At 40.4% G+C, this 25,942-nt stretch overlaps 1 protein-coding gene across 1 annotated transcript in view; it reads left to right on the top strand.

Annotated features, from left to right (window-relative positions):
• Positions 1-4,718: 4,718 nt before the first annotated feature.
• Positions 4,719-25,942, top strand: part of Naf1 (nuclear assembly factor 1 ribonucleoprotein) — a 50,439-nt gene continuing 29,215 nt past the window's right edge. Inside the window, exons 1-2 of the mRNA XM_038329020.1 lie at positions 4,719-5,113; positions 7,745-7,907. Of these exons, the coding sequence (XP_038184948.1) occupies positions 4,815-5,113; positions 7,745-7,907 (462 nt within the window). The 5' untranslated portion in view covers positions 4,719-4,814. The remainder of the gene's footprint in view (positions 5,114-7,744; positions 7,908-25,942) is intronic.

Here is a 25,942-nt window from a genome sequence, read left to right as displayed (position 1 = left end):
TAGAAGGCAGTGGACTCACTGTCAGAATAGGGACCAAAGGAGAAACATGAGCCAGAGATGCTAAACACTTTGGACGTGGAAGTTCGAGGAGCTTATAGCTAACCAAGTAGGTGTGTTAGCCATCAGGAAGACTTTCAGAGCTCTGCTCTCCTCACCGTGTGGGCATCGTCTTCCTTACTGGACAATGATTCTCGCTAGCCTAGATCTTACTGCTCAGAGCTACGCTCCCTGGCAAGTGAGCACAAGGTCTGCCTATATCTTCCTCAGAGAAGTCATTAATGTGTATGATACCAAACATGACTGCCAGTTTTTTCTTTCTCTCTCTTCCTTTTTACTTCCTTCATTTTCTCTATTATTCTTCTCTTTCATTCTTTCTTTCTTCCTTTCTTTCTTTCTTTCTTCCTTTCTTTCTCATCTAGTTTGTTTTTTTATTATTTTTAAGTGGGTTTCAGGGATGGCACTTGGGCCTTTATGCTTGCATGAGCAAGTCCTTTATTGATTGAGCTACTTCCCTAGCCCTGGTTTTTGGTTTTGAAGTAGGTGCTTACCAACGCTACAACAACAACCAGCCTTAAACTCCCTAGGATGCTCCTGCCCTCTTAAACTTCTCCTTAGGATGCTCCTGCCCTCTTAAACTCCTCCCTAGGATGCTCCTGCCCTCTTAAACTCCTCCCTGGGATGCTCCTACTTTATTCTCCTGGTGAATGCTGGGATTACAGGCTGGAGCCTCCACATGAAATTAAAAGGCAGATTTAAGGCAGAAGGTCTGGGGCAAGGCACAAGGTTCTAGCAGTGTTCTGGGACAAGTGCCAACCTCCTTCTACATTTTGAACAGCAACATACACAGTACAGGGAAATGGCCTTTAAAACTAGTTAGGGTTGTTTTGCCTGTGTTTGTTTTCTTTATAATGTAACTTTTCAGTCTAAGCAGTATAGAAAGAATGGCATATCTGATAAACTGTTTTCCTAAATTTTATTTTCACATATTAAAAAATGTGTCATTTTGAAACAGGGTTTGGTCTTTGACCTGTAATTCAACACAAGAAAAAAATCTCTTCTCTAAATTTTACTGTCAGGTACTCAGACTCTAAAAAGTTAGCGTTAGCCTTCGGGCTAAGCACTTCAGGCTAAGTTTAGCAGCTATTAGGAATAATGCAGCAGGCAGGAAGGTTCCGGAAGTACTGGAGGTAAATTCAGGACATTTTGAAACAGTCAAGCACCTAGAAAAAGTACTAATTGTGAAAGAGTGACCTATTTCAAAGACAGGCACAGGTACAGATAGCTACTCTTATACTAAAACCCAGACTGTCCCCACCTCAGAAACTAAAGAGGTGTTTTTTCCCCCAGCAATAGTGGCTTTCTTAGATTTTGCTTTATTAATTTAATGTGAATGGCTGACTGTGGTCTGCTCTCAGGTGTTATCTATGAGCCATCGTTCTTACTGTGATTGTCTAATAACATTTTGTTTCTCTTTCAGTCTTCTATTCAAAAGTCTTTCAGGGGTTGGAAAGAAGGCATAGTGGGTAAACTCCCTCGTTGTCAGGCCTGTTGAGTTGAGTCCAATGCCCAGAATCCACACTGGAAGAAGAGAATGGGTTCTTTCACATTTTCCTCTGCCCTCCATAGGCACCTGCCCGCATACATGTACATGCACACACAACACAGACATTTTTAAAATGCCAGGCATGGTAGTTCATGCCTTTAATTTCAGCACTTCGGAGGTAGAGGCAAGCAGATCTCTGTGAGTTTAAGACCAACCTGGTCTACAGAACAAGTTTCAGAATAGCCACGATTGTTACACAGAGAAATCCTGTCTTATAAGGCCCCCCCCAAAAAAAGATCTTCATAATATTTGTTATAATGTGGACAAGATGTTCTTAGATTCATGAGACTTCATTCTTAAGCAGAAAGGAGACAATAAAGAATAATAAATATAATAAATAATATATAATCTTATATGTATAACTTGAAGATAAGTACGATTTGGTAGAAAATACTGAGCAATAATTTAGGCTCATTTATGACTGATACTTGAGTAGTAAGGCTGAAAGACGAGTCATCTCTTCTGGAATGTTCCATTTACCTGGATAAATTGAGTAACCAATTCTTGTTATTATGCAGAGAAGAGATAGCAGCAAAGAAAAAATTTGGTCATATGTGGAGAATAAATCTGCTAGGCTGAAGGGCTTCCCAACCAGAAACCATGGGGCACAACATGGAGCCGGGGAAGTGGAAGATGAAAATAAGAGAAGTAGCATCTAGATCACATAGAGCCTGAAACCCAAGCTGGGCATTCAGATTTAAAAAAAAAAAAAATGTTAGTGCAAATATCTAGGACTTGAAGCGGGAAACTGTTTGATTCTTTTCAATCCCTCCTTGTTAAATTATCCCAGATTAACATAGCCATGGATCTCTTTAAAGGTCTATCTCACCTCCAAATTCGTGGAAAAGCAGTCTGCAATACTGGGTGGGTGTTGGGAGGTCCTGGGGCTCCCCAACTATCCTGGGGGCCAACTCTTCACTTGGTTTCCATTTCCGTCTAAGATGATCACAGGCACTGATAGGAACTCACCCGTTTTCCCCTGGTCTGCCAAGATGGACAGTATAAGGCTGGGTGCTCAGCTCAGCGGTAGAGTAAATGAGTAAGCAACTATTTGAGGTCCTGCGGTCACTCTCCAGCACTGCGCAGGACACTGGTAGGCCAGAAAGGCACAAGCAGTCAGATGTGTGAGCTAAGGATTAGCCAAGTCCCCACCGGGAGACCACGCCCAGGTTCTTTGATCCTCTCTCCCTTTTCTTACTTTTGAATTTGATGGGGTCAGTTACAAAACGGTGGCTTCACAGAGACAAGTTGAAGCTGTTCTTCGAAGGGTAAAGAAAACTGCATCTTTGAAGAAGAGGTCTTGTTTTCTGGAAATCCCTGAGGTTAGCAATGTCAAAGTGATCTGTAACAAGGATCTTCACAGATGTCTGAGCCAGGTTTCTGGCTCCCATGAATCTTCCCGTCACAGTATTTCCCGAACTGAATATTTCTTCTCTAGTCTCAGTTTCCCCATCTCTGCATTTCTCTGTCACAGTATGCGCATCTACAGTCCCTTCCTCTACTACACGTATGAGTATCTTGCTTTGCTCCTTATCTTTCCAACTGAACCATGAATTCATCATCTTGTGTCATCTCCTATGTTTACATTCCTTCTGCCGTTCTCAGTCGGCTGTGCTGTTTTTCCTCAGACTCAGGTTCACACATTCATTAGCCTTTTCCAGCTTCTCCAGTTTTCTAAACAATACCAACTTTGTTTGTTTGTTGTTTCTGAGACAGGGTTTCTGTGTAGCTTTGGAGCCTGTCCTGGAAGTAGCTCTTGTAGACCAGGCTGGTCTCGAACTCACAGAGATCTGCCCGCCTCTGCCTCCCAAGTGGTGGGATTAAAAGCGTGTGCCACCACTGCTGGGCTGATGATACCAACTTCTTTGTTCTTTCCTAGGTCACAGATTTTACAGCACCTTGTTGCAGTATTAATATTTTGAATTGCCATTTACTCTACCTTCTTTACTTAAACCCTAGTTTAGACCGCCAATATCTAATTTCTGAAAAAATGACATTTTTTTCTGTCTAGAGAGTTATTCTGAGTAAAATTTTCCTTCTAAAATTCAGCTGTATATATCTTCAATATTAATCATTATCAATGATTTATCTTATTCATAAATCCATGTTTTGATGAACCTTGAAGGAATTTCTGCACACTGAATGCATGTTAGATAAGTCATTCTTCTCCGTTCAACCATATTTAATGTTCCATAGGCTAAGTGAGATAGTATTTTTGTCTGTATTTTACAGATAAGAAAACTGAGATTTAGTTACAACAGGCTGCATATTTTAAGAAAAAAATGGTAGAAGGAACACAGCCTACCAGTCATCACTTCCCATTGTTGTGCTCCTGAATCTTCGATGCCGTACTTCAATTATCTCCTAGAGATTTCCTTCTGCTTTGAAATTTTCTATTGGACTGTAAACACTTTACTATACAGGGATGCCTGGGTTCCATCTTCCTTTAATTTAACTGAGGGTCTACTATGGAACGCCCCAAGAAATTGTCAGTAAATAATACATAAAATTTTACATAGTCTTCCATAATATGCATGTCTAGTAAGTTGTTACAATATTGTTATTGACGCATCAGATTGAGACCCTCATGTTTCTCATGCCTCACAATCTGACCAGAAGGCACTAGGTTTGAAGGCTACATCCTACCCTTTCTTTGAAGCGGCATTCAGTATGATAAAGACATTACCATAACATAAACAGAAAGATCCCTTCGCTGCTGCTGTTGTCCTTTTAGTGTCCTGAAGAAAGAAAAGGAAAATAGTTGTGTTTTTTTCTTTCTTTTATGGTGAGAATGTAAATGTGTTTTTCATGCTCATTTAACTTTCAAGAAATCACTAAGAGTGTCTTTTCAAGACTCCCTGGCGAAGATTCTTATGTACAGAAACTAGTACTTGGTTCATACCTATGCCTGGAAATCCTAGCTTTAGCGCGAGTTCATGAGAAGCAGAGGTGGAACCCGGCGGTCTTAGGACCTCGCGGAAGCCAAGCTGTCTAAATTCTTGCACCCTCCAGCTCCCGGAACCCGCCTCTCGTCGCGTGACGTCACCCGCCTTCCGGAAGTTCTGCGCCTGCGCCGGGGGCGTGACCATCCCCTCCGCGTGCAGTTACCTGAGAGACGCGCGAGTTTTGGTGCCGCCGCCGCTGCCGTCGCTGTCGCCGCAGCCCCCGCCTCGGAGGCGAGTGCGTCTGCCAAGGAGGCCCGCGCGGCGTCATGGAGGTGGTGGAGGCCGCCGCGCAGCTGCAGACGCTCAAGTTCGGCAGCTCCGGCCAGGGGCCTGCGGCACCGGCGGCACCGGGGGCACCTGAGGAGCCCCGGGAAGCCGAGCAGGCGGAGCGGGCCCCGCCGGCAGGGGAGCAGCCGCCAGCCCGGAGCGCCGACGCCGACGGAAACCCGCCGCAGCTCGACCGGCCGCCCCTAAGCGAGGCCTGCGTCACCGGCCCGGACGCCGCGGAGCCGCCGCCAGCCCTGCAGGCCTTGGACTCATCGGATTCGGACTCGGATTCGGACAGGTCGAGTGCACGCGCGCCCCGGGGCTGCCGGGACCGGGGGCAGGGGCCTAGGTCATGGTCGGCGCGCGCGCTCTCCGGGGCGGCGCTGCTGGTGCTGGGTGCGCACGTGCGCTCCGGGATCCGGTACCCGGCTGGCAGCATCGCCTTCCCAGGGGTGTCCGCAGTTACAGGAGTTCCCACGTCCTTCCCCGCCTTGACAGTCCTCCAAGGCACAAGTAGAGGGAATAACCTGTTCACCGTGTAGAAAACCCGGTGTTTGTAGATTGTTTTCATAACATCCAAGCTTAGCATGTACTTCAGAGTTATGACCTGAATTTTGTTTCAGTTTGAAATTGCCACTTCTTTTTTTTTTTTTTTTTTTTTTCCACCGAGTCCACTTTTTTCAAATCTTAAGAGTTAGCGGTCAGGAAAAGGATTGCTGTATGTTTCAAAGTTGACTTCTCCTCCAGGAAGGGTCTCATGGAGGCTAGACTGGTCTCACACTGTAGCCTGCGAGGATGACGGTGAACTCCTGCCTCCTCCCAAGTGCAGGGTTGTACATGCGCCCACCACCTTGCTCCTCTCACAGCCGCTTGATAATGTTAAAATTTGCGCACCAGTTTCTTGGTATTTGGGGCTCTATGCTTTCCAGAGAAATTTACTCCATGTGCTCTTCTTGGTGGAAGAAAATCCAAAATATAGAATGTTTTCCAAATACCTTGACCACATGATGAGGGAGGGGGTTCTGAGAGGTGGACAAGGTAGGCACATGATGGGGAGATGTGGCATTTTTAGAAAAACCACTGACTGAGACCAGGTAGAATGGTTTCTGTTATGCCCAAATCCGTGGGGTCCCCACAAAAGCCAACAAGGAGACCGAATCCCATATGTAAAAGCAAAGAGCCTTTATTTTAATCAGGTCCAAAGTATTGGAATAACTGGAGAGCCCCGAGTTCAATTAGAATAGGGTTTTTATAGTAGTAGAGGTGGGGGTGAGGGGGGTCTCTGAGGTTTAGAGCCCCTGATTGGCTGACATTTGTCTGGGGGTGTCCTGTTGAGGTGCGCTGGCAGGTGTCTATCTACAGCTCTTGGAATGCCAGGCTTTTCCTTTGAATGGTCTGCTCTTGGTTGGGGGTCGGGCAATCTTGGCCTGTGGTTCCTCCTGCAGCCAGGCCTGGTCTCAGGGTAAACTGTTGAGACCCTAGACTCCATTTAAATTCATCCATGGCCAGAGTCCCAGGTAATAATGGTTGGAAGTAAAGAATTTCCTTTGGGTGACCTGCCCAGATTTAGATTATCATGGCTGGCCCCCACATTCCACAGTTTCCATTTGAGGGAGAGGTGCTAAAAGTTGAGGAGGGAGCTGAGCTGGTATGAAGAGCTTGGGACAGTTGAAGTTCTAAGATGGTGGTCATCTTGTAATGAGAGCCTGTGCTGCCGGGAAACTGATCAGCAGCCAGACTTGAAGAGAAGCATGGCAGAGCTTAGTGCTGGGAAATGGTTTCTGATCTTTTGTGGCAGAGGGTTCAAATGTTTGAAGAAATGAAAAAAAATTGAAAAAAAATGCAACTCTTTACCTGTGTGCTAGGTAGATAATGGTTTGTTTTTTTACTTTTTTGTTTTTGTTTTTCAAGACGGTTTTCTCTGTATATTCTTGGCTGTCCTGGAATACTATTTGTAGACCAGGCTGACCTTAAACTCGGAGATTTGCCTGCCTCTGCTGGGATTAAAGGCATGCACCACCAGCTGCCCAGCCTAAATAATATTTTTTACCAGAACATTGACGTCAAGTTTTTGGTAATTGTGTGACATTTTCCGAGGAGGCATGAGCAGACGTGTCTTGATCCCAGGTAGTACACCAGTAACAGGCCAAAGAAACAGTTCCACCCAGGTCTAGTTTAGTGAGACATTGTATTTACAGGAGCAAAGGCAGCTGTCTCATGGTAAAGCCCATGCCACCTCGGTGACAAAAGCTGTGTTCCTGGAGCTTCTTGCTGTGGCAGCAGCTCTAGAATCTCTACCCAGCAGTTTACTGCTCTTATAGCTTTAGGGAAAGGGAGGTTTTTACTAGTTTCTTGAATCTTCTAGAACCAAAGAAGTTTTTAGAGTTAATGGTCACCATGGCAACTTGGAAGAATCCCAAAGTGATGATTGAAAATAAACTCATTGAATTAAGTGGTCTCATAGGTTACTCAGACAGGTGCTTTACCTAGACTTACCATTAGTCACTGATTGTCACATGCATAATTGTAGTCATAGAGATTTATAACATGTGACACTCTTAGCCCAGAGAGGGTCCATATGTCTTTATAGTATATATCCAATGTCAAAAATGGCCTCTTTCCACAACTGTTCTTCATCCCACTGGATTTTAAAATGGACGGAATAAACCCAGTGTAGAGGCACACCTTTAATCCTAGGGAGACAGGCAGGAGGATCTTTTGTTCAAGGTCGGCCTGGTCTATGGCGTGAGTTCCAAGACAGCCAGAGCTACAAAGAGAAACCCTGTCTCAAACAATAAAAACAAAGTCATTTTGAAATGTTAATTTTTGAATTAGACAAGCAAGAGGAAGTAAATTGTTTCCTACTTGAAACAAGATTTTATTTTAATTATGATGATACTTGACCAGGTTTTCAACTTTGCCTCTATAGTGAAACGGATTCGGATAGTTCAAGCTCCTCCTCTTCATCCTCATCTTCATCTTCTTCCTGTGTATCACTTCCTCCAGTGCTGTCAGATGGAGAGGAAGATATACAAGGTGAAAAGGAAAACAAGAATTTTCCTCTTAAAACAAAAGATGAGTTGCTGCTTAATGTAAGTGCTTGGGATTGTTACTTATTGATTGCTTATATTTGTTATTTCTATTATTTATTCTGATTGCTCCATAAACTTAGTGCCTCTTCTCAGCTTTTTGTGTGGACTTCTGCCATGCTTTCACAAAGAGTCATACGGAAAATTTCCAAGATTACTGCTAACCCTGACACTTGATACTTAACTCGTACTCTTATAGAGGCATTGCCTTCACTTTCATGACTTCTATGTATTCTTTTCTCTTTTTTTTTTTTTTTGAGGGGGTGGGTTTTTTGTTTTTTTGGGGGGGGTTGTTTGATTTTTTTTGTTTTGTTTTGGTTGGTTGGTTGGTTTTTGTTTTTTTAAGGCAGGGTTTCTCTGTAGTTTTGGAGCCTGTCCTGGAACTAGCACTTGTATACCAGGCTGGCCTCAAACTCACAGAGATCCACCTATTTCTGGCTCCCAAGTGCTGAGATTAAAGGTGTGTGCCACCACCGCCCAGCGACTTCTATGTTTTCAAGTCTTTAGAAGACTTCCCAGGCTGGACACAGGTCAGTAAGTTTTAGGCCCCTTGCTTAGCATGCATGGAAAAACCTGGGACCTGTGTTCATTCTCAACACTACAGAAATATGAGAAAAATGACCTTTGTCAATTGGTGGGCTTCTTTCATTTGTTTATTGCTGTTCTATGCACAGATCAGAAACTTTCTTCCATAGTTGTTGAAACCTTTTTAATTGATTGCTTTTAGAGTGGTAGAAACAAAATTCACTGGCTTTAATGGATTTTAAGCTTTTTAGGATACTTAATCACTTGAAACCTTGTATCATTTAAAAAAAAATTCTGTAAGATAAGGGGACCAGTTGCATTCAAACCACCACACTGATCATCTCTCAAGTTCTCATTATAAAACCAACAAATTTTAGAAATTTATCCATTTCCATATTTTATTTGCCATATTGAGTCTGGATTTCTTAACATTGGTAGTCCTTTGAAATTTATTGCCAAATCTTACTGTATTTTGGTGGGGGGGTGTTTTTCTAAATAGAATCCCCAGCATTCATGAGAAATCTGATAGTCTTTGGCCAGACAGATCAGGAGCCATATTTGAGGACTGGGTTCATAACTGATTTTGCTTCTTTCTGGTATTCAGTGAAGTAATTGACTCTCGTGATAGGTTCATAGTCATCAGTAGTGATGATTACAAAATGAACCTGTGTGAATAGATGTCTTCATTCGTTCTTTTAAGTAATTGTAACACATCTGTAACATGCCAGGTACTTCAAACAAAACCAGTCAGTGTGCTGTTGAAGTGTGTGTGTTTGGCTCAAAAGAAAATTGCATTTTTTGGAAAGTGCATTGTTGTCGTTTAAAACTCAGAACAATGACTGAAGTCCTTTTTATGCTTTTTCTAAGGGATGTTTTGGGAAAGATAGAAAAAGCAATTCCAGGTTCTTTTATGTTTATTGGTGTTTTGTCTTCAAGTATGTCTGTGTGAAGGTGTCAGAAGCCTCAGACCTCGAATTACTGACAGATGTGAGCTGCCATGTGGGTGCTGGGAATTGAATCTTAGTTTTTTGGAAGAACAGCCACCTAGCCGTCTCTCCATCCTGTATTTATTTGGGTTTTTGAGACAGGGTTTCTCTGCATAGCCCTAGCTGTTCTGGAACTTATTATGTAGACCAGACTGGTTTCAAACTCATATAGATCCGCCTGCCTCTGCCTCCCTAGTGCTGGAATTAAAGGTGGACCCCATTACATACAGCAATTTTTAATTTTAAAGTTAATGGATTCATGGTTAGATATAATTTGTTTTTATATTAACAGTATTAGGGAAACAACACTACCGTTTTGTTCCTAGAGATAGTAGAGACATTGTAATTTCTCTGGTTTTTCCTAAAGTCCTTACTCTGGAAGGATCTATTATGACTCAAAGGATTCATTAAGTTCAGGACATAAGAGTAGCTTGGAAAAAGGGAGAGGGAGAAAGGGGGGGGGGTAGCTCGATCCTGAATTCCAAGGATAGTATATGACCTCCGTGTCCATCCTGCTCTGCATTTGTGTTGCTTTTTAAGGGTGGCCAACGATATGCATTTTTATATGAAGGATTTAGCCTGCAACCTCTATCTTGTTACACAGCCTTGAACAAACAGTGGAGCCAATGGGATGCATATTGAATTTGTTTGAGTCAGAGCCTCATGGTCATTCCTGTAGTCTGTAGGTGGTGAGAATGTGTGGGAAGTGAAAGCTTGAAAAGCACCTGGACTAGTGGTGATGATAGTGGGGGTGCCCGTGAGCCAGTTGGCAAGAGGGGGTGCGAATGTGTATTTTGGGGAGGGTGGGGATAGGGTTATTGTGCCATGTGGGATGGTTTTTCTGACAAAAAGGGATGCTGACCATTTGGACTATCAGTATTAACTGATAGAGGCAAGATCTTGGAAGTGAGTGTGGTGCCTGGCTTAAAGTCAAACTCAGTATAGTGAGAAGAAAAGATTCGGGTATCAGGACAACAAAAAGATTTAATGTAAACTTTAGATGGAAAGTGATGGGAGCTAAGGCAGCTGTTAGGTCATTATTTTGCATCTCTCTTGAATACTTCAGGTTCAGTGAATGTCATGTGATTTTTGTCCTTCCATACTGATTTCCCAGGTTCACCTCTGGATTGAACTTCTTTCTGGCTTTATGAACTTCTCTGTCCCTGTCTCTAAATACAGCATTTTCTTGCAGATAACCCTTGAACTAGCTAGTGTTTTATTTCCTTCTTTTGGGACAGTACTATTAGGGTTTTGTTTTGTTTTACTTTGTTTATTAAATAACAGTTCATTCTTCTGGGAAGTGTCCCCTCTTTATTACCACTAATTCTATGAGCTATGGGCTGTTTTGTTAAAACCTTGAATGAGTCACTTGTACTCTTAGGCAATGTTAATTGCATGTCTTAGTGTGAAGCTGCTGGATATATGCAGTTTACTTATAAATTTAATACCTAATGAGATTCTGAAGAAAATCGGTTGCTTTTGCTAAATGCTCTAAACTGTTAATGGCAGCTTTCAGTTTGTGTAGGTCTTAGGGATATCTGGATGATGGACATGCCTTCTTTCTTGCAGTGTCATGTCCTATGTGCTCTTTATGTATTTCATCCTTTAGGGGTGTTCTCTTCAGATGTGCAGAGAGCTTACTCTTTACTTTCTGTTAGTCTGCTTTTAAGCAAGAATGTTTTTTTTTAATTTTTTTATGATTTATTTAACTTTATTTTTTATGTGCATTGGTGTGAAGGTGTCAGATCCCCTGGAACTGGATTTTCAGACAGTTGTGAGCTGCCATGTGGGTGCTGGGAATTGAACCTGAGTCCTCGGGAAGAGCAGTCAGCGCTCTTAACCATTGAGCCATCTCTCCAGCCCCTTAAGCAAGAATGTTGCCTCTGACTCAGTCTTCTTAAGTCTTGCTATTGTTTGAAAACTTGAATGCTGTGTTCTGGCTATAGTTTGAACATTTACTGTGGAAATCTGAAATGTGAAACTTTTGAGTATCGACATGAACTTTTGTTTTATCCACAAAATTATTTAAAATATTGTATAAGATTACATTCAGTTAGTGTGTATAAGGTATGCATTAAACAAATGAATTTCACATTTAGGCTTTAGTTCCATCCCCAGGATATCTCATTATGTGTATGCAATTTGTCAAATCAGAAAGCCAGGGTGTTTCTGTGCCAGGAGTTTCTTGTGAGGGACACTGAGTATTTACTTTGTGGCTTATTAGTTACAGATATCTGGGAATTACAGTGAAGTAGTTTGGAAATTATTCTTCCAAAAGTAAACTTTATTGGGCAGTTTTGGTTTGCTTTGTTTTGTTTTGTTTTTTGATTATAGCCAAATCTTATCACTCAAAGAAAATTAAAAGGAAGCCATGCGTAGTAGTACATGCTTGAATCCCAAAAGTCAGCATGAATTGTATAGATACTGTCTCAAAAACAGAAAAGGGGGGGGGGGTTGTTGGTCAAAGGAACAGGGAAAGCGAGATTAATAATGAGCCATAGAGGAACTGAAAAAGGAGTCCAGTTGGCTCTCTTGATGATGTATCAGTTACAGACTGATGTGTGATTTAATGAATTGCATTTCTTCAGCGTAAACCTTTGAGTGCTGAGCGGTTTCTGTAGAGCCTGCATGACGTAGAGCGCCATGTACACTGCAGCCTTGGAGTTATGTTGAGCCATCGTCTTGTGCTTTGCTGAACTGGAAAATTAGATGCCTTTTGAAAAATTTCTCAGAAACTTATGCTCAGAGTTCTGTTGCAGGAGCTCCCCCTTTTAAGTCAGCGGCTATTGGCTGAAGGAGCGGAAGGAGCTCCTGCAACTGAATTCTTCGTTAAAATAAAACAAATGTCATTGAAAATTTGAATTTTTAAAAACATTAGGGATGGCGATGTTCCAATCTATGAACTAGAAACAAGCTTTATAAATTATTGCTTATTTTCTTGTCCAAAAACCTGAAAGACTTTCACATTTTAAAATTGTGATTTTGGTGCTCATTGGTATAAAAGGTGAACAATGCTCAGTAGGGATAATCATGTGTATTTATGCTTGTGATACAGTATGACCAAGAAAGTGTTAATTGCTGCTCATGAGAAATTTAACTTTCTCATCAAGACTGCCTTTGTTTAAAAAAAGAAAAAAGAAAGAGTGGGTTGAGGACACTTACTCATCTAATATGCTAATGCAGACACATTCAAAACACCACGTGAAGGGAAGAAATACCCAGGCTACTTCAGGTGGGTAGAAGCTTCACTGGAATATTTCATACCTGCTTCATGTCCCAGTTCCTGTGATACTGTTATACTATAGTGTTCACCAATCATTATTAATTGAATATGTTGTTTCTCAAGGACTGATTTATTTGTCATTTTGTCCTAAATATAGGGGAAGGTTCTTTTTTAAGTTTAAGCTTTTTATGACTGGGTAGATTTGAGATTTACTACATTCTAACCTGGATACTAATGAAACTTAACACAATGCCTGGTGTTTAAGTAGTATTTTATACACTTAGAGTAAGATGTAGTTTTTATTAGTATTTGATGTTATACAATACTCAGAATGTTTTTGAGAGGCTTTTGTCTTTCACTATACAAATGATTGCGTAAAGCCCATATGCAGCATAATGCTCCCTGCTAAAGCACCTGCCTTCACACCCACAGGGTTCTGGGTTCCATCTAGCACCATGTACAGTTATTCAAGGTAGTGAATGAATGATTTGTTACGCTTCAAATGAAGATTTTATGCACTGGAGTAGGCATACATTTCCAGTGCATCTTCTTCTGTATGAATATAATCACACAGACCCATTCCATGGTCTTGTTTTCCTGGTAGACTTGAATAAGGAAGTTTGTCTAGCTGAAGTGTGGGAATAGTGACAGAACGCCAGGGGAGCGCCCTGTGTAGCAGGACTGTGGAGCAAGGAGGTGAAGATCACTTGAACTTGCCCAAGGAACAGTGGCTCTGTCACAGTCCAGTTGCACGCTCAAGAGTCAGTAGGAACTCAGAAGATGACAGTTTTGTTCATTTGTCGTACACAAGGCTAATGTTCGTTCTAAGCTAAACCTTTTTTGGCCTTTAAATGTTTCAGAGACATAAACTGTTGCATGCAGTTATTTGACAGTGCCTTTTCTCTTAGTTTTATGTGAGTTTTAGATAAACTAAATATATAATCCTGAAGTAGCAGTGTTTAAGAGTTTAAGATTTTTTTATACTGAAGTATAATTTTAATTCAGTTTTGTATTTCAGTCTTTTGCAGAGTTTTTAATGAAGTCTGGGCTTGTAGGTTTTGTTTGCTTGCTTGCTTGTTTGCTTGATTTTTGTTTGTTTTTGAGACGGGGTCTGACTATGTAGCCCTGCCTAGCCTTAAACTCTGTAGACTGGGCTGGCCTTGAATTCACAGAGATCTGCTGCCTCTCCCTGAGATTAAAGGTGTGTGCCACCATGCCCACACTTTTTTTTTCGTTTTTTTTCTTTTTTTTTTTATTAAAAATTTCCATCTCCTCCCCTCCTCCTCCCCCTTCCCTCCCCTCCCTTCCACCCATACCCCCACTCCGCCCCTCTCCAAGCCAAAGAGCCATCAGGGTTCCCTTCACTATGTTAAGTCCAAGGTCCTCCCAGGTCCCCCTAAGTCCAGGAAGGTGAGCAACCAAACTGACAAGGCTCACAGTGAGCCCGTCCTGCTGTAGAGTTCATGTTCATTGCCGTTGTCCTTGGTTTCTCAGTCCTCCTCCACCGTCAGCCACATTCAGAGAGTCCGGTTTGGTCCCCTGTTCCATCAGTCCCATTCCAACTGGACTTGGTGGTCTCCCGTTAGATCTGTCCCACTGTCTCAATGGGTAAACGCACTCCTCCCGGTCCTGACTTCCTTGCTCATGATCTCCCTCCTTTTGCTCCTCATCAGGACCTTGGTAGCTCAATCCGGTGCTTCTATGTGGGGCTCTGTCATTTTCTCCATCCAATGCCAGGTGAAGGTTCTATGGTGATATGCAAGATATTCATGAGTATGGCAATAGGATCTGGACATTTCTGGCACCCTCTCCTCAGATGCCCAAGGAACTAGCTGGGGCGTCTTCCTGGACACCTGGGAACACCTCTAGAGTCAAGTCTCTGCCAACCCTAGAATGGCTCCCTTAATTAGGATATATAATTCCTTGTTCCCATATCCACCCTTCCTATATCCCAACCATCCTATTTCCCCAAGCTCTTCCCATCCTCCACTTGACACTTTTCTTTCCGCGTCCCCCCATCCTCTCATCCCACCCCACCCCCAAGTTCCCATTTTTTTGTCCGGCAATCTTACTTCCAATATCCAGGAGGATAACTATATGTTTTTCTTTGGATTCACCTTCTTATATATCTTCTCTAGGATTTTTTTTACGAATTATAGGCTCGATGTCCTTTATTTATGGCTAGAAACCAATTATGAGTGAGTACATCCCATGTTCATCTTTTTGGGCCTGGGTTACCTCAGTCAGGATGGTGTTTTCTATTTCCATCCGTTTGCATGCAAAATTCAAGATGTCATTGTTTTTTACCGCCGAGTAGTACTCTAATATGTATATATTCCACACTTTCTTCATCCATTCTTCCACTGAAAGGTATCTAGGCTGTTTCCAGGTTCTGGCTGTTACAAATAATGTTGCTATAAACATAGTTGAACAAATGCTATTGTAATATGATTGGGCATCTCTTGGGTAAATTCCCAAGAATGGGATTGCTGGGTCCTGGATTAGGTTGATCCCAAATTTCCTGAGAAACCTCCACACTGCATTCCAAAGCGGTTGCACAAGTTTGCATTCCCACCAGCAGTGGATGAGTGTACCCCTTACTCCACATCCTCTCCAGCAAAGGCTATCATTGGTGTTTTTGATTTTAGCCAATCTGACAGGTGTAAGATGGTATCTCAATGTTGTTTTGATTTGCATTTCCCTGATTACTAAGGAGGTTGAGCATGCCCTTAAGTGTCTTTTGGCCATTCGAACTTCTTCTGTTGAGAATTCTCTGTTCAGTTCAGTGCCCCATTTTTTAATTGGGTTCATTAGCATTTTAAAGTCTAGTCTCTTGAGTTCCTTATATATTTGGGAGATCAGACCTTTGTCTGTTGCAGGGTTGGTGAAGATCTTTTCCCAGTTAGTAGGCTGCCTTTTTGTCTTAGTGACAGTGTCCTTTGCTTTACAGAAGCTGCTCAGCTTCAGGAGGTCCCATTTATTCAATGTTGCCCTTAATGTCTGTGCTGCTGGGGCTATACGTAGGAAGCGGTCTCCTGTGCCCAAATGTTGTAGAGTACTTCCCACTTTCTCCTCTATCAGGTTCAGTGTGTTCAGATTGATATTGAGGTCTTTAATCCATTTGGACTTGAGTTTCGTGCATGGTGATAGACACGGATCTACTTTCATTCTTCTACAGGTTGACATCCAGTTATGCCAGCACCATTTGTTGAAGATGCTTTCTTTCTTCCATTGTGTGCTTTTAGCTCCTTTATCAAAAATCAGGTGTTCATAGGTTTGTGGGTTAAGATCTGGTTCTTCTATTCGTTTCCATTGGTCGACTTCTCTATTTTTATGCCAATACCAAGCTGTTTTCAATACTGTAGCTCTGTAATAGAGTTTGAAGTCAGGGATGGTAATGCTTCCAGAAGTTCCTTTATTGTATAAGATTGTTTTGGCTATCCTGGGTTTCTTGTTCTTCCATATAAAGTTGATTATTGTCCTCTCAAGATCTGTGAAGAATTTTGATGGGATTTTTAAGGGGATTGCATTAAATCTATAGATTGCCTTTGGTAGTATTGCCATTTTTACTATGTTGATCCTCCCAATCCAAGAGCAAGGGAGATCCTTCCATTTTTTGGTATCCTCTTCAATTTCTTTCTTCAAAGACTTAAAGTTCTTGTCAAATAGGTCTTTTACTTCCTTAGTTAGAGTTACCCCAAGATATTTTATGCTATTTGTGGCTATCGTGAAAGGTGACGCTTCTCTGATTTCCTTCTCTGCTTTCTTATCCTTTGTATATAGGAGGGCAACTGATTTTTTGGAGTTGATCTTGTATCCCGCCACGATACTAAAGTAGTTTATCAGCTGTAGGAGTTCTTTGGTGGAGTTTTTTGGGTCGCTTATGTACACTATCATATCATCTGCAAATAACGAAAGTTTAACTTCTTCCTTTCCAGTTCAATCCCCTTGATCCCCTGTGTTGTCTTATTGCTATTGCTAGAACTTCAAGCACTATAATGAAGAGATAAGGAGAGAGTGGACAGCATTGTTGTGTTCCTGAATTTAGTGGGATGGCCTTGAGTTTCTCTCCATTTAATTTGATGTTAGCTGTCGGCTTGCTGTAAATAGCCTTTATTATATTTAGGAATGACCCTTGTACCCCTAATCTCTCCAAGACCTTTATCATAAAGGGGTGTTGAATTTTGTCAAATGCTTTTTCTGCATCTAATGAGATGATCATATGGTTTTTTTCCTTCAGTTTATTTATATGATGGATTACATTGATAGATTTTCGTATGTTGAACCAGCCCTGCATCTCTGGGATGAAGCCTACTTGATCATAGTGGATAATTTTTCTAATGTGTTCTTGGATTCTGTTTGCCAGTATTTTATTGAGAATTTTTGCATCGATGTTCATGAGTGAGATTGGCATGTAATTCTCTTTCTTGGTTGAGTCTTTGTGTGGTTTAGGTATCAGGGTAATTGTAGCTTCATAAAAGGAATTTGGCAATGACTGTTCTGTTTCTATATTATGAAATACCTTAAGGAGTATAGGTATTAGGTCTTCTTGGAAGTTCTGGTAGAATTCTGCATTGAAACCATCTGGTCCTGGGCTTTTTTGGTAGGGAGGTTTCTGATAACAGTTTCTAATTCTTCGCAACTAACAGGACTATTTAGATTGCTCACCTGGTCCTGGTTTAACTTTGGTATATGGTACTTATCTAAAAAAGTGTCCATTTCTTTTACATTTTCCAATTTTGTGGCATACAGGCTTTTGTAGTAAGATCTAATGATTCTCTGAATTTCCTCTGTGTCTGTGGTTACGTCCCCTTTTTCATTTCTGATCGTATTAATTTGCGTGTTCTCCCTCTGCCGTTTGATTAGTTTGGCTAGGGGTTTGTCAGTCTTGTTGATTTTCTCCAAGAACCAGCTTTTGGTTTCATTGATTCTTTGGATTGTTTTCTGTGTTTCTATTTTGTTGACTTCTGCCCTCAGTTTGATAATTTCCAGTCTTCTGCTCGTCCTAGGTGAGTCTGCTTCTTTCTTTTCTAGAGCTTTCAGGTGTGCTGTTAAGTCTCCAATGTGTGCTTTCTCCGTTTTTTTTAAGTGGGCACTTAGTGCTATGAATTTTCCTCTTAGCACTGCTTTCATAGTGTCCCATAAGTTTGAGTATGTTGTGTCTTTATTTTCATTAAATTCAAGGAAGACTTTAATTTCTTTCTTTATTTCTTCCTTGACCCAGGTGTGGTTCAGTAGTTGACTATTCAGTTTCCATGAGTTTGTAGGCTTTCTGGGGGTGGCATTGTTGTTGAATTCTAATTTTAATCCATGGTGATCCTATAAGACACAGGTGGTTATTAATATGTTTTTGTAACTGTGGAAGTTTGCTTTGTTGCCGAGTATGTGGTCAATTTTGGAAAAGGTTCCATGAGCCGCAGAGAAGAAGGTATATTCTTTCCTGTTTGGGTGGAATGTTCTATAAATGTCTGTTAAGTCCATTTGGTTCATTACCTCTATTAAGTCTCTTAATTCTCTGTTAGGTTTCTGTCGAATTGGCCTGTCTATTGGTGAGAGAGGAGTGTTGAAGTCTCCCACTATCAGTGTGTTTGGTTTGATTGCTGCCTTGAGTTCTAGTAATGTTTCTTTTACATAAATGGGTGCTTTTGTATTAGGGGCATAGATATTCAGGATTGAGACTTCATTCTGATAGATTTTTCCTGTAATGAGTATAAAGTGTCCCTTTCCATCTCTTCTGATTGATTTTAGTTTGAAGTCAACTTTGTTAGAAATTAGTTGGCCACACCCGCTTGTTTCTTAGGTCCATTTGCTTGATAAACCTTTTCCCAACCCTTTACTCTGAGTAGATGTCTGTCTTTGTGGTTGAGGTGTGTTTCTTGTAAACAGCAGAATGTTGGATCCTGTTTTTGTATCCAATCTCTTAGCCTGTGCCTTTGTATAGGTGAATTGAGTCCATTGATATTAAGTGATATTAATGACCAGTGGATGTTAATTCCGGTTGTCATTTTTTATTTGGTAGTAGAGATTGTGTGTTTCCTTTCTTTGCGATGTGCTGGTGAAGGGTCGCTAGATGTCTGAGTTATTTTGGGCAATGCTGGACTCCTTTGTTTGTGAATTTCCTTCTATTACTTTCTGTAAGGTTGGATTTGGGGCTACGTATTGTTTAAATTTGTTTTTATCCTGGAATATTTTGTTTTTTCCATTTATAGTGAATGAAAGCTTGGCTGGGTATAGTAATCTGGGCTTGCATCCATGGTCTCTTAGTTTCTGCAAAACATCTATCCAGGACCTTCTGGCTTTCATGGTTTCCATAGAGAAGTCAGGTGTTAGTCTGATAGGTTTACCCTTATATGTTACTTGGCCTTTTTCCTTTGCAGCTCTTAATATTCTTTCTTTATTCTGTATGTTTTGTGTTTTGATTATATGGCGAGGGGATGATTTTTTTTGATCCAGTCTATTTGAACCTTAATAGGAATATCTTTCTTTAGGTTTGGGAAGTTTTCTTCTATAATTTTATTAAATATATTTTCTGGACCATTGAGCTGTAACTCTTCTCCTTCTATGCCTATTATTCTTAGGTTTGGTCTTTTTATTGTGTCCCAGATTTCCTGAATGTTTTGTGATGAGAATTTGTTGGATTTGCTGTTTTCTTTGATCAGTGCGTTTATTTTCTCTATGGTATCTTCAGAATCTGAGATTCTTCTATCTTGTATTCTGTTGGTTATGCTTGTTTCTGTAGTCTCTGTTCGTTTACATAGATTTTCCATATCCATCTGGCCCTCGGGTTGTGTTTTCTTCCTTGCCTCCATTTCAGTTTTCAAGTCTTGCACTGTTTCCATTATCTGTTTGATTGTTTTTTCTTGGTTTCCTAGGATATCATTTACGGATTTACTCAATTCTTCAAACTTTTTGTTATTCTTCTCGTCCATTTCCTTATGGGAGTTTTTCACCTCCTGTTTAAGGGACTCTATTACTTTCATAAAGTCAATTTTTTTCTACTTCTTCTTGATTAGTGTGTTCAAGTCCTCCTGTTATAAGTTCGCTGGGTTGTTTTTCAAATTGTTGGAGGAATTCTTGCATTGGCGCCTGCCCATTTCTTTCCCTGAATAATCCCCTTTGGGTCTTCTTTTAGAAGTTCAATTCACCCCAATGAATTCGATTCACTCACCCCAATGAATGATGGATCTTCTGGTAAACAGTCAGGTCTCCTTGCTGGCCAAGAGGCTCACTGACAAAGGGCCTACCTTGCTCCAGGCAGGCTATTGGAGCAGGGGACCTCCCACTGGCCTGGGTGCACTCAGTTCTAGGTCCCTGGCACCCAAACAGGCAGAGCTGTGGGATTTTTTGGCCCCAAAGACGGGAGGATGAAGCGGCAGGGGGGGGGGGGGGGGGGCCAGTGCAAGCTGGGAAGGGACAGGAAGTGAGAGGCAGTATCTGGGGAGAATAACCCCTGCTGGAAGAGCAGAAAGTGTGTGTGTGGGGGCGGGGGAGGGTTGGGGAATGTCGGTGGTCCCTCTCCAGGCAGCTGCGCGGTTCAGGCACTCACTCACTGCAATCCATGCCCACTCTTGAGCTTTGGTTTTGTTGACAGTCATTTTAGAGAAAAATAGGACGAAAACATAATCATTGGAAAAGGAAAACTAAAAGATATTTCCAAGAATCATTGACTTTCTTAGTTATTACTATTTAATATGCTGAGCTGAGACTGGTTTGTATCATATAAAAATAATGAATGAGGGCACGAATGGTACAATACAGAAATGGCTGAATTCTACAGAAATCTTGAGCTTCTCCTGGAGACGTTGAAAGATAATAAATGAAATATTAAATTGTCCATAGTGGACACAAACTGTAAGGACCTAATCCATTCTTTTTCCAATATGTTTCACCAGATATAGGAAAAATAAAATTTCAGTCATGGCTCTCAGGACTCCAGAGATTGGATCCTACTTTACAACTATATCTGAAAAGTGAAGGCTCACCTAATAGTATCAGGTAATTGTTGTCCGTGTGCATGCATTCTTTTGGGTATTGAGAGGAAAGTGGTTACATAATTTATCCAACTTTCCCGGCTTTTCTCTCTTCTGCCCAAACTAGTACCAGAAGGGATTGGCTTCTGTTTGGAATGTTTGCTCCTTTTTCCCATAACCCTCTCTGCTTTTACTCCATTTTTGTGAGTAAAACACAAGTAAGGGTCTAGATAATTTTGCCTTTTTTTTTCCTTTTCCAGTAGTAAACCTTAAAAACAGCTAGAAAAGTCAAAGCCATTGTAGAGGATGAGTGTTATCTTCTCGGGGCATGCTTTTGGGACTAGCTCCTTCCAGTTTTGTTCTTGAAGTTTTGTTTTCAATAGGGCACATTTTGAATGTTGTGTGTTGCTCGTTCATTGTCTTGTTGAAGAGCTACACCTTGTGTAACCGGATGTTCCTTAGAGAATCAGAAAACAATGTTCTAACATCTGTTGTTTCAGAGTGTTGTTAGGGTCTGATTTGATTTGCTGTGGGACAGCCTCATTGTTTAGGTTTGGCTAGCCTGGAACCTTTAGTTGTAGACCATGCTGAGCTAGAACTCACAAGAGAACCGCCTGCCTCTGCCTCCTAAGTTATTAATGGCAGGTATCATCACACTGTCCCCGAGTCTTATAATTTTCTTATGACTTGCTTATAAGTAATTTATCAGAAAGTCATAGCAATTTTGTTCCATTCTAGTATGTAGTCTCCAAATTCATTATGCTGCTGCTTTGATGATGACTCCTCAGCATGTTGTAAGATTTGTGCTAAACTTTTGCTCAGTTTCTGCATTGCTCATGGAAAAACACTGGTGAGAGGAGACTTTCCTGAGAATCTGTTAAGTGATAAGATTAATAGCAAAGTGCCTAGCCATGTTGACATCTGTTAGCTAATACTCCTACTTAACTTTTGAATACTAGTAGATTATTTTGTTGTGATGAAGGATCTACGTTGCATGTCAGCTTTCTTAAATTGTGTTGGTATCACCTTTGCCTCAGAAAGCCCTTTGATTAGCTGGGGAGTATGTAGGAAATAAATGACTTGAATTTATTATGTTGAATTTTAGTCATTCCTTTACCAGAAGTGCCTGGTGTATTGTATGTTCAGGTAGCCTTTTGACTGACAATGTCAGTCTTTACTTATCCTTTATTATCAAATACAGAAAGAAGGATTGTGTCTAAGGAAAATATTTTTACTATTCTTTAATTTTGAGGCAGTGGACATTTTATAACATGCTTTAGGTAAGTGACAGCATAACTTTTTAATTGCAAATAATGTACATTTAAAACAAGTTTTTTAAAGTATGGTTTAATCAACAAATCTTGATTTCACAAGTGGATTATTTAGGTTAGTATTATGACATTTCATTAATGTTAGGTACATGCTATTGTGATGTAACTTTAGATTTTTACCTGTGTTAGTGGCTGGAAGTAAACCCATGTTAATGCCTGTGTATGTGCCTTGCAGTTGTGGACTCTTTCTGTGTGAGAAAGTAAAGTGAAATTGTGCAGAAGACTGCGTTGATGAAATTGTCTGTCAATGTCATCTTAACACTAAAGCCGTCATACATCTTAAATGTAGTCAATCTGACTTGAGATTGGCTCATAATTAAATTTAAGTTTAATCAGTTATATTTAAACTTAACCACATATGGTTAGTTTCTTTCTATTTGGGTATGCAAAATGAAAGGTTTGTTTATAGTTGTTCCACAGTGGATGTAGGGCAATATCAGCTCATTTAATTTTCCTAATCTGCAGTTAAGTACCCTTCTTTCTTTTTACTGTCCTGGGATTTTGTTCATTACTTGAAGATCATTCTACCTTGTTTCCCTTTCATTATTTCTGTATTATCTATTGCAGAGATCCTTTCCAAATATTTAAATTGCGTCTGTAATCAAAATAGCCGTACCCATCAGTGTGTATTCCAGTTTGGTTTTCCCTTATTATTGACATTTGTGTATTTTTATTTCTTGGCACTGTATACCTTTTTACCACCTACAAAAAAAATAAATAAAATGATTCTTCTCTGTTTCCTTTAATGAGGATAATATGCCTCTGAGGAGATTTACGTATTATCTGCCCAGGGCAGCTGCTATGTTACCAGGGAAGCCAGGCATTAATTTAATTGTAGTAATGCTTGCTACTGCAAGCTAGAGGTATCTATGCATCATTTTTGGCAGTCAGGTTTTCTAAGCAGCTTTATTTTATTTTGAGGTGGTTTGGTTCAGGTGTTTTTCCTTTCTTAAGGGTTGTATATTAAATTATATATTCATTTTCTGACTTTTCCTGTGACTAGAATGAACCTTGACTTCTGAGATCTTTTCTTAGCTTGGAGTGGTAATATGGATCAGTTCATTTAATTAATTTCTAGTGAATGTGCTAGGCATCATTCTGTGTGCTCCAGCTGGGTCCTACTTACTGGGTTTGTGTTCTCATTAGGAGTGTGATAAATGGAATATTAGTATGTTTTGAAGGAGGAAAAGGAATAGAGTAACTTGGTAAAGAATAACTAGCCTTGGTAGTGGTGTTCTTTAGGTCCAGTAGTTAGGGAAGAGATGGTGGCCCTTGGACAGGGTCTTAATAGTGCTCTATTTGATATGGCAATCCAAAGAACTTCCTGTTAAATTCTCTAAGTGATCTATCCCAAACTACCTTTTCAAAGTTCAGCTTTCTTAAACCACTAAGAATTTTCATGGAAAGAATATCTGTTGGATGAAATCTAGCTGATAGAACTTGAGATATTCTTTTTCTCTTTTCTGTCTCCTACTCTGTTTATTTGAAGGAAATTAGCATCCATCTTCCCTTGATTTTTGTCTTAAAAGTGTCTGCCATTCTGAAAGTGACTTTGAACAGCTTAATTTGGCTAACTTCCAAAGGCATATTTTGTAATAAGTTCACATTGGAATCTTGTGGTGCTAGTTCCATTACTTACCTCTTGCACTTTGTGTACAATATTTAGTTCATTGTGTATGCTCTGTGTTCTGTCGAGTATTGAGAATAGAGACTTTATTTACAGAACTATATAGGTAGGTGTTCTGCTGTCTATAAAGGGTTCACTGGCTCTGTTACTTACTCCACCACTGGGGAGGGAGGGTTTGACTACAGGTCTGGAACTTATAGACCAGTCAGTGTAGCTAAAACTGTGAGCTTTATTGAATATAAAAATATTCAATTCAGTTTATATTTCATAAAACAAGGTGAGAATGATAAAAAACAATTTCAGTCCCTGGCTTCTATAGATACCTGCACACACACACACACACACACACACACACACACACACACACACACACATATAAGCGAATTAATGCATGAATAAAAGTAATTTAATGCTGAGGAAATATACATTTTCATGTTATAGGCCCCTCAGAACTACTCAACTGAAGTTAGAAGTGTGGTGACAGTCACAGATACCAATATTTTTTCTCTGTGTTTCTACAGGAAATCAGATGCCTTGCACATGTTTAGCTGGAATTTCTCATTGTTATAATTATCAGGGGCCAGCCTCGATAGATTACCTTTCTTCCAGAGTGGAGGTGTGAATTACAGTAAGGAGTACCAAGATGCGAACTAAAATAATAAAATGCAGAAACACATAGGGTAGTATCAGGAGGGAATTTCAGTGAGTACTGAAAATTCATCCCTGTTTAATTTCTAACAACTTAATATACCCCTGACTTCAAAAGTTAGGAGTAGAACAAAAAGTCTGCATTAACATACAAATTGAAAGTCATGGGGTACATTCAGCATTCACGTCCTTAACTGCTGTCCTAGACTAAACACCCTGTAGGCAAACCACTTCCTTGGTGGAATTTCCATAAAGGGTACAAGAACCTAGTTGGATCCTTAGACTTTTGTTTTAGGTAGGAGCCAACTACTTCCCTATTTCAGGTGCAGGAGGTCTGTCAACTAGCCACACCTCTTTACAGTAGCCTTGAGAGAGCAGAACTCTGATTTACAACTACGTGGGACCTTTGTTTGAGTTAGAAGCACAATAATCTCAAACTAAAAACAAGTCTCAAAACTCTCTGACCTTTGGCCTCTTTGGACCTCCACAATATAATGATTGAAACAAGGTGATGAGGGGCTCTTCCGACAACAAGAATAGTGCTTGCCTTAGAAAAGTCTGGTACTACATAACTTATTTTCTCCCCTGCAGGTACCCTTTAGAATAGGGTATTAGGACTTCATCATACTGTAGGGCCAGCAAGCTTAGCCTACAAAAATTGTGTTAATACTGATGTCAAACTAATGAAAATACAGTAAAACTTACTAGGTTGCATTTGATTAACCCTAGAAGAATAGTTACTTATTTTCTTAACCTTATTAAAATACATATCAATATGTAATTATTCTTAACATTTGTAACATTCTTAGAATTAGATGTTATGCCCACTGTTATACTTACTTGACACTAAAGAATCCGAAAACATAATGCACTAATATTGTAGAGTAGTGTGTTAGTATGTTCTTGTAAAGAATCCAGAGAAAGTCAGGCACATAGTGGCATACACTACAGTCCCAGCACTTGGGAGGCAGAGGTTAAAGGTTGGCCATCTGAGTTCAAGGTCACCCTGCCTGGTCTACATAGTGAGTTCTAGGACAGCCCTGCCTGTGTAGTGAAATCCCATCTCAAAAGAGGAATGATGGGGGGAGAGAAGAGAGTGCACAGAGAGAGTACTAGGAATTTATGATAGCAAGTAATGGATAAATTGACTTATTTCTTTTCCTTTTTTAAATTGATGTTTATTGAGCACTACAATTTTCTCTGCTCCCCTCCCTTCTTCCCCCTTTTCCCCTTCAGCCATCCCCTAATTTACTCAGGAGATCTTGTCTTTTTCTACTTTCTACTTCCCATGTAGATTTATCTATGTAAGTCTCTCAGTGTCCTCATTGTTGTCTAAATTCTCTGCGATTGTGGTTTGTAGGCTGGCTTTCTTTGCTTTATGTTTAAAAACCACCTATGAGTGAGTATATGTGATAATTGTCTTTCTGTGTATGGGTTACCTCACTCAAATGTTTTCTAGCTCCATTTTCCTGCAAAATTCAAGATGTCATTTTTTTCTGCTGTGTAGTACTCCATTGTGTAAATGTACCACATTTTTTTTTATCCATTCTTCGATCAAAGGGATTTAGGTTGTTTCCAGGTTCTGGCTATGACAAACAAAGCTGCTATGAACACAGTTGAGCACATGTCCTTGTGACACAATTGAGCATCCTTTGTATATATACCCAAAAGTGGTATTACTGAGTCTTAAGGAAAGTTGTTTCCTAATTTCCTGAGAAATTGCCACAT

Source organism: Arvicola amphibius, chromosome 4 (assembly GCF_903992535.2).
Source record: "Arvicola amphibius chromosome 4, mArvAmp1.2, whole genome shotgun sequence".
NCBI lineage: Eukaryota > Metazoa > Chordata > Mammalia > Rodentia > Cricetidae > Arvicola > Arvicola amphibius.
This window is presented reverse-complemented; position numbering and strand designations above follow the sequence as displayed.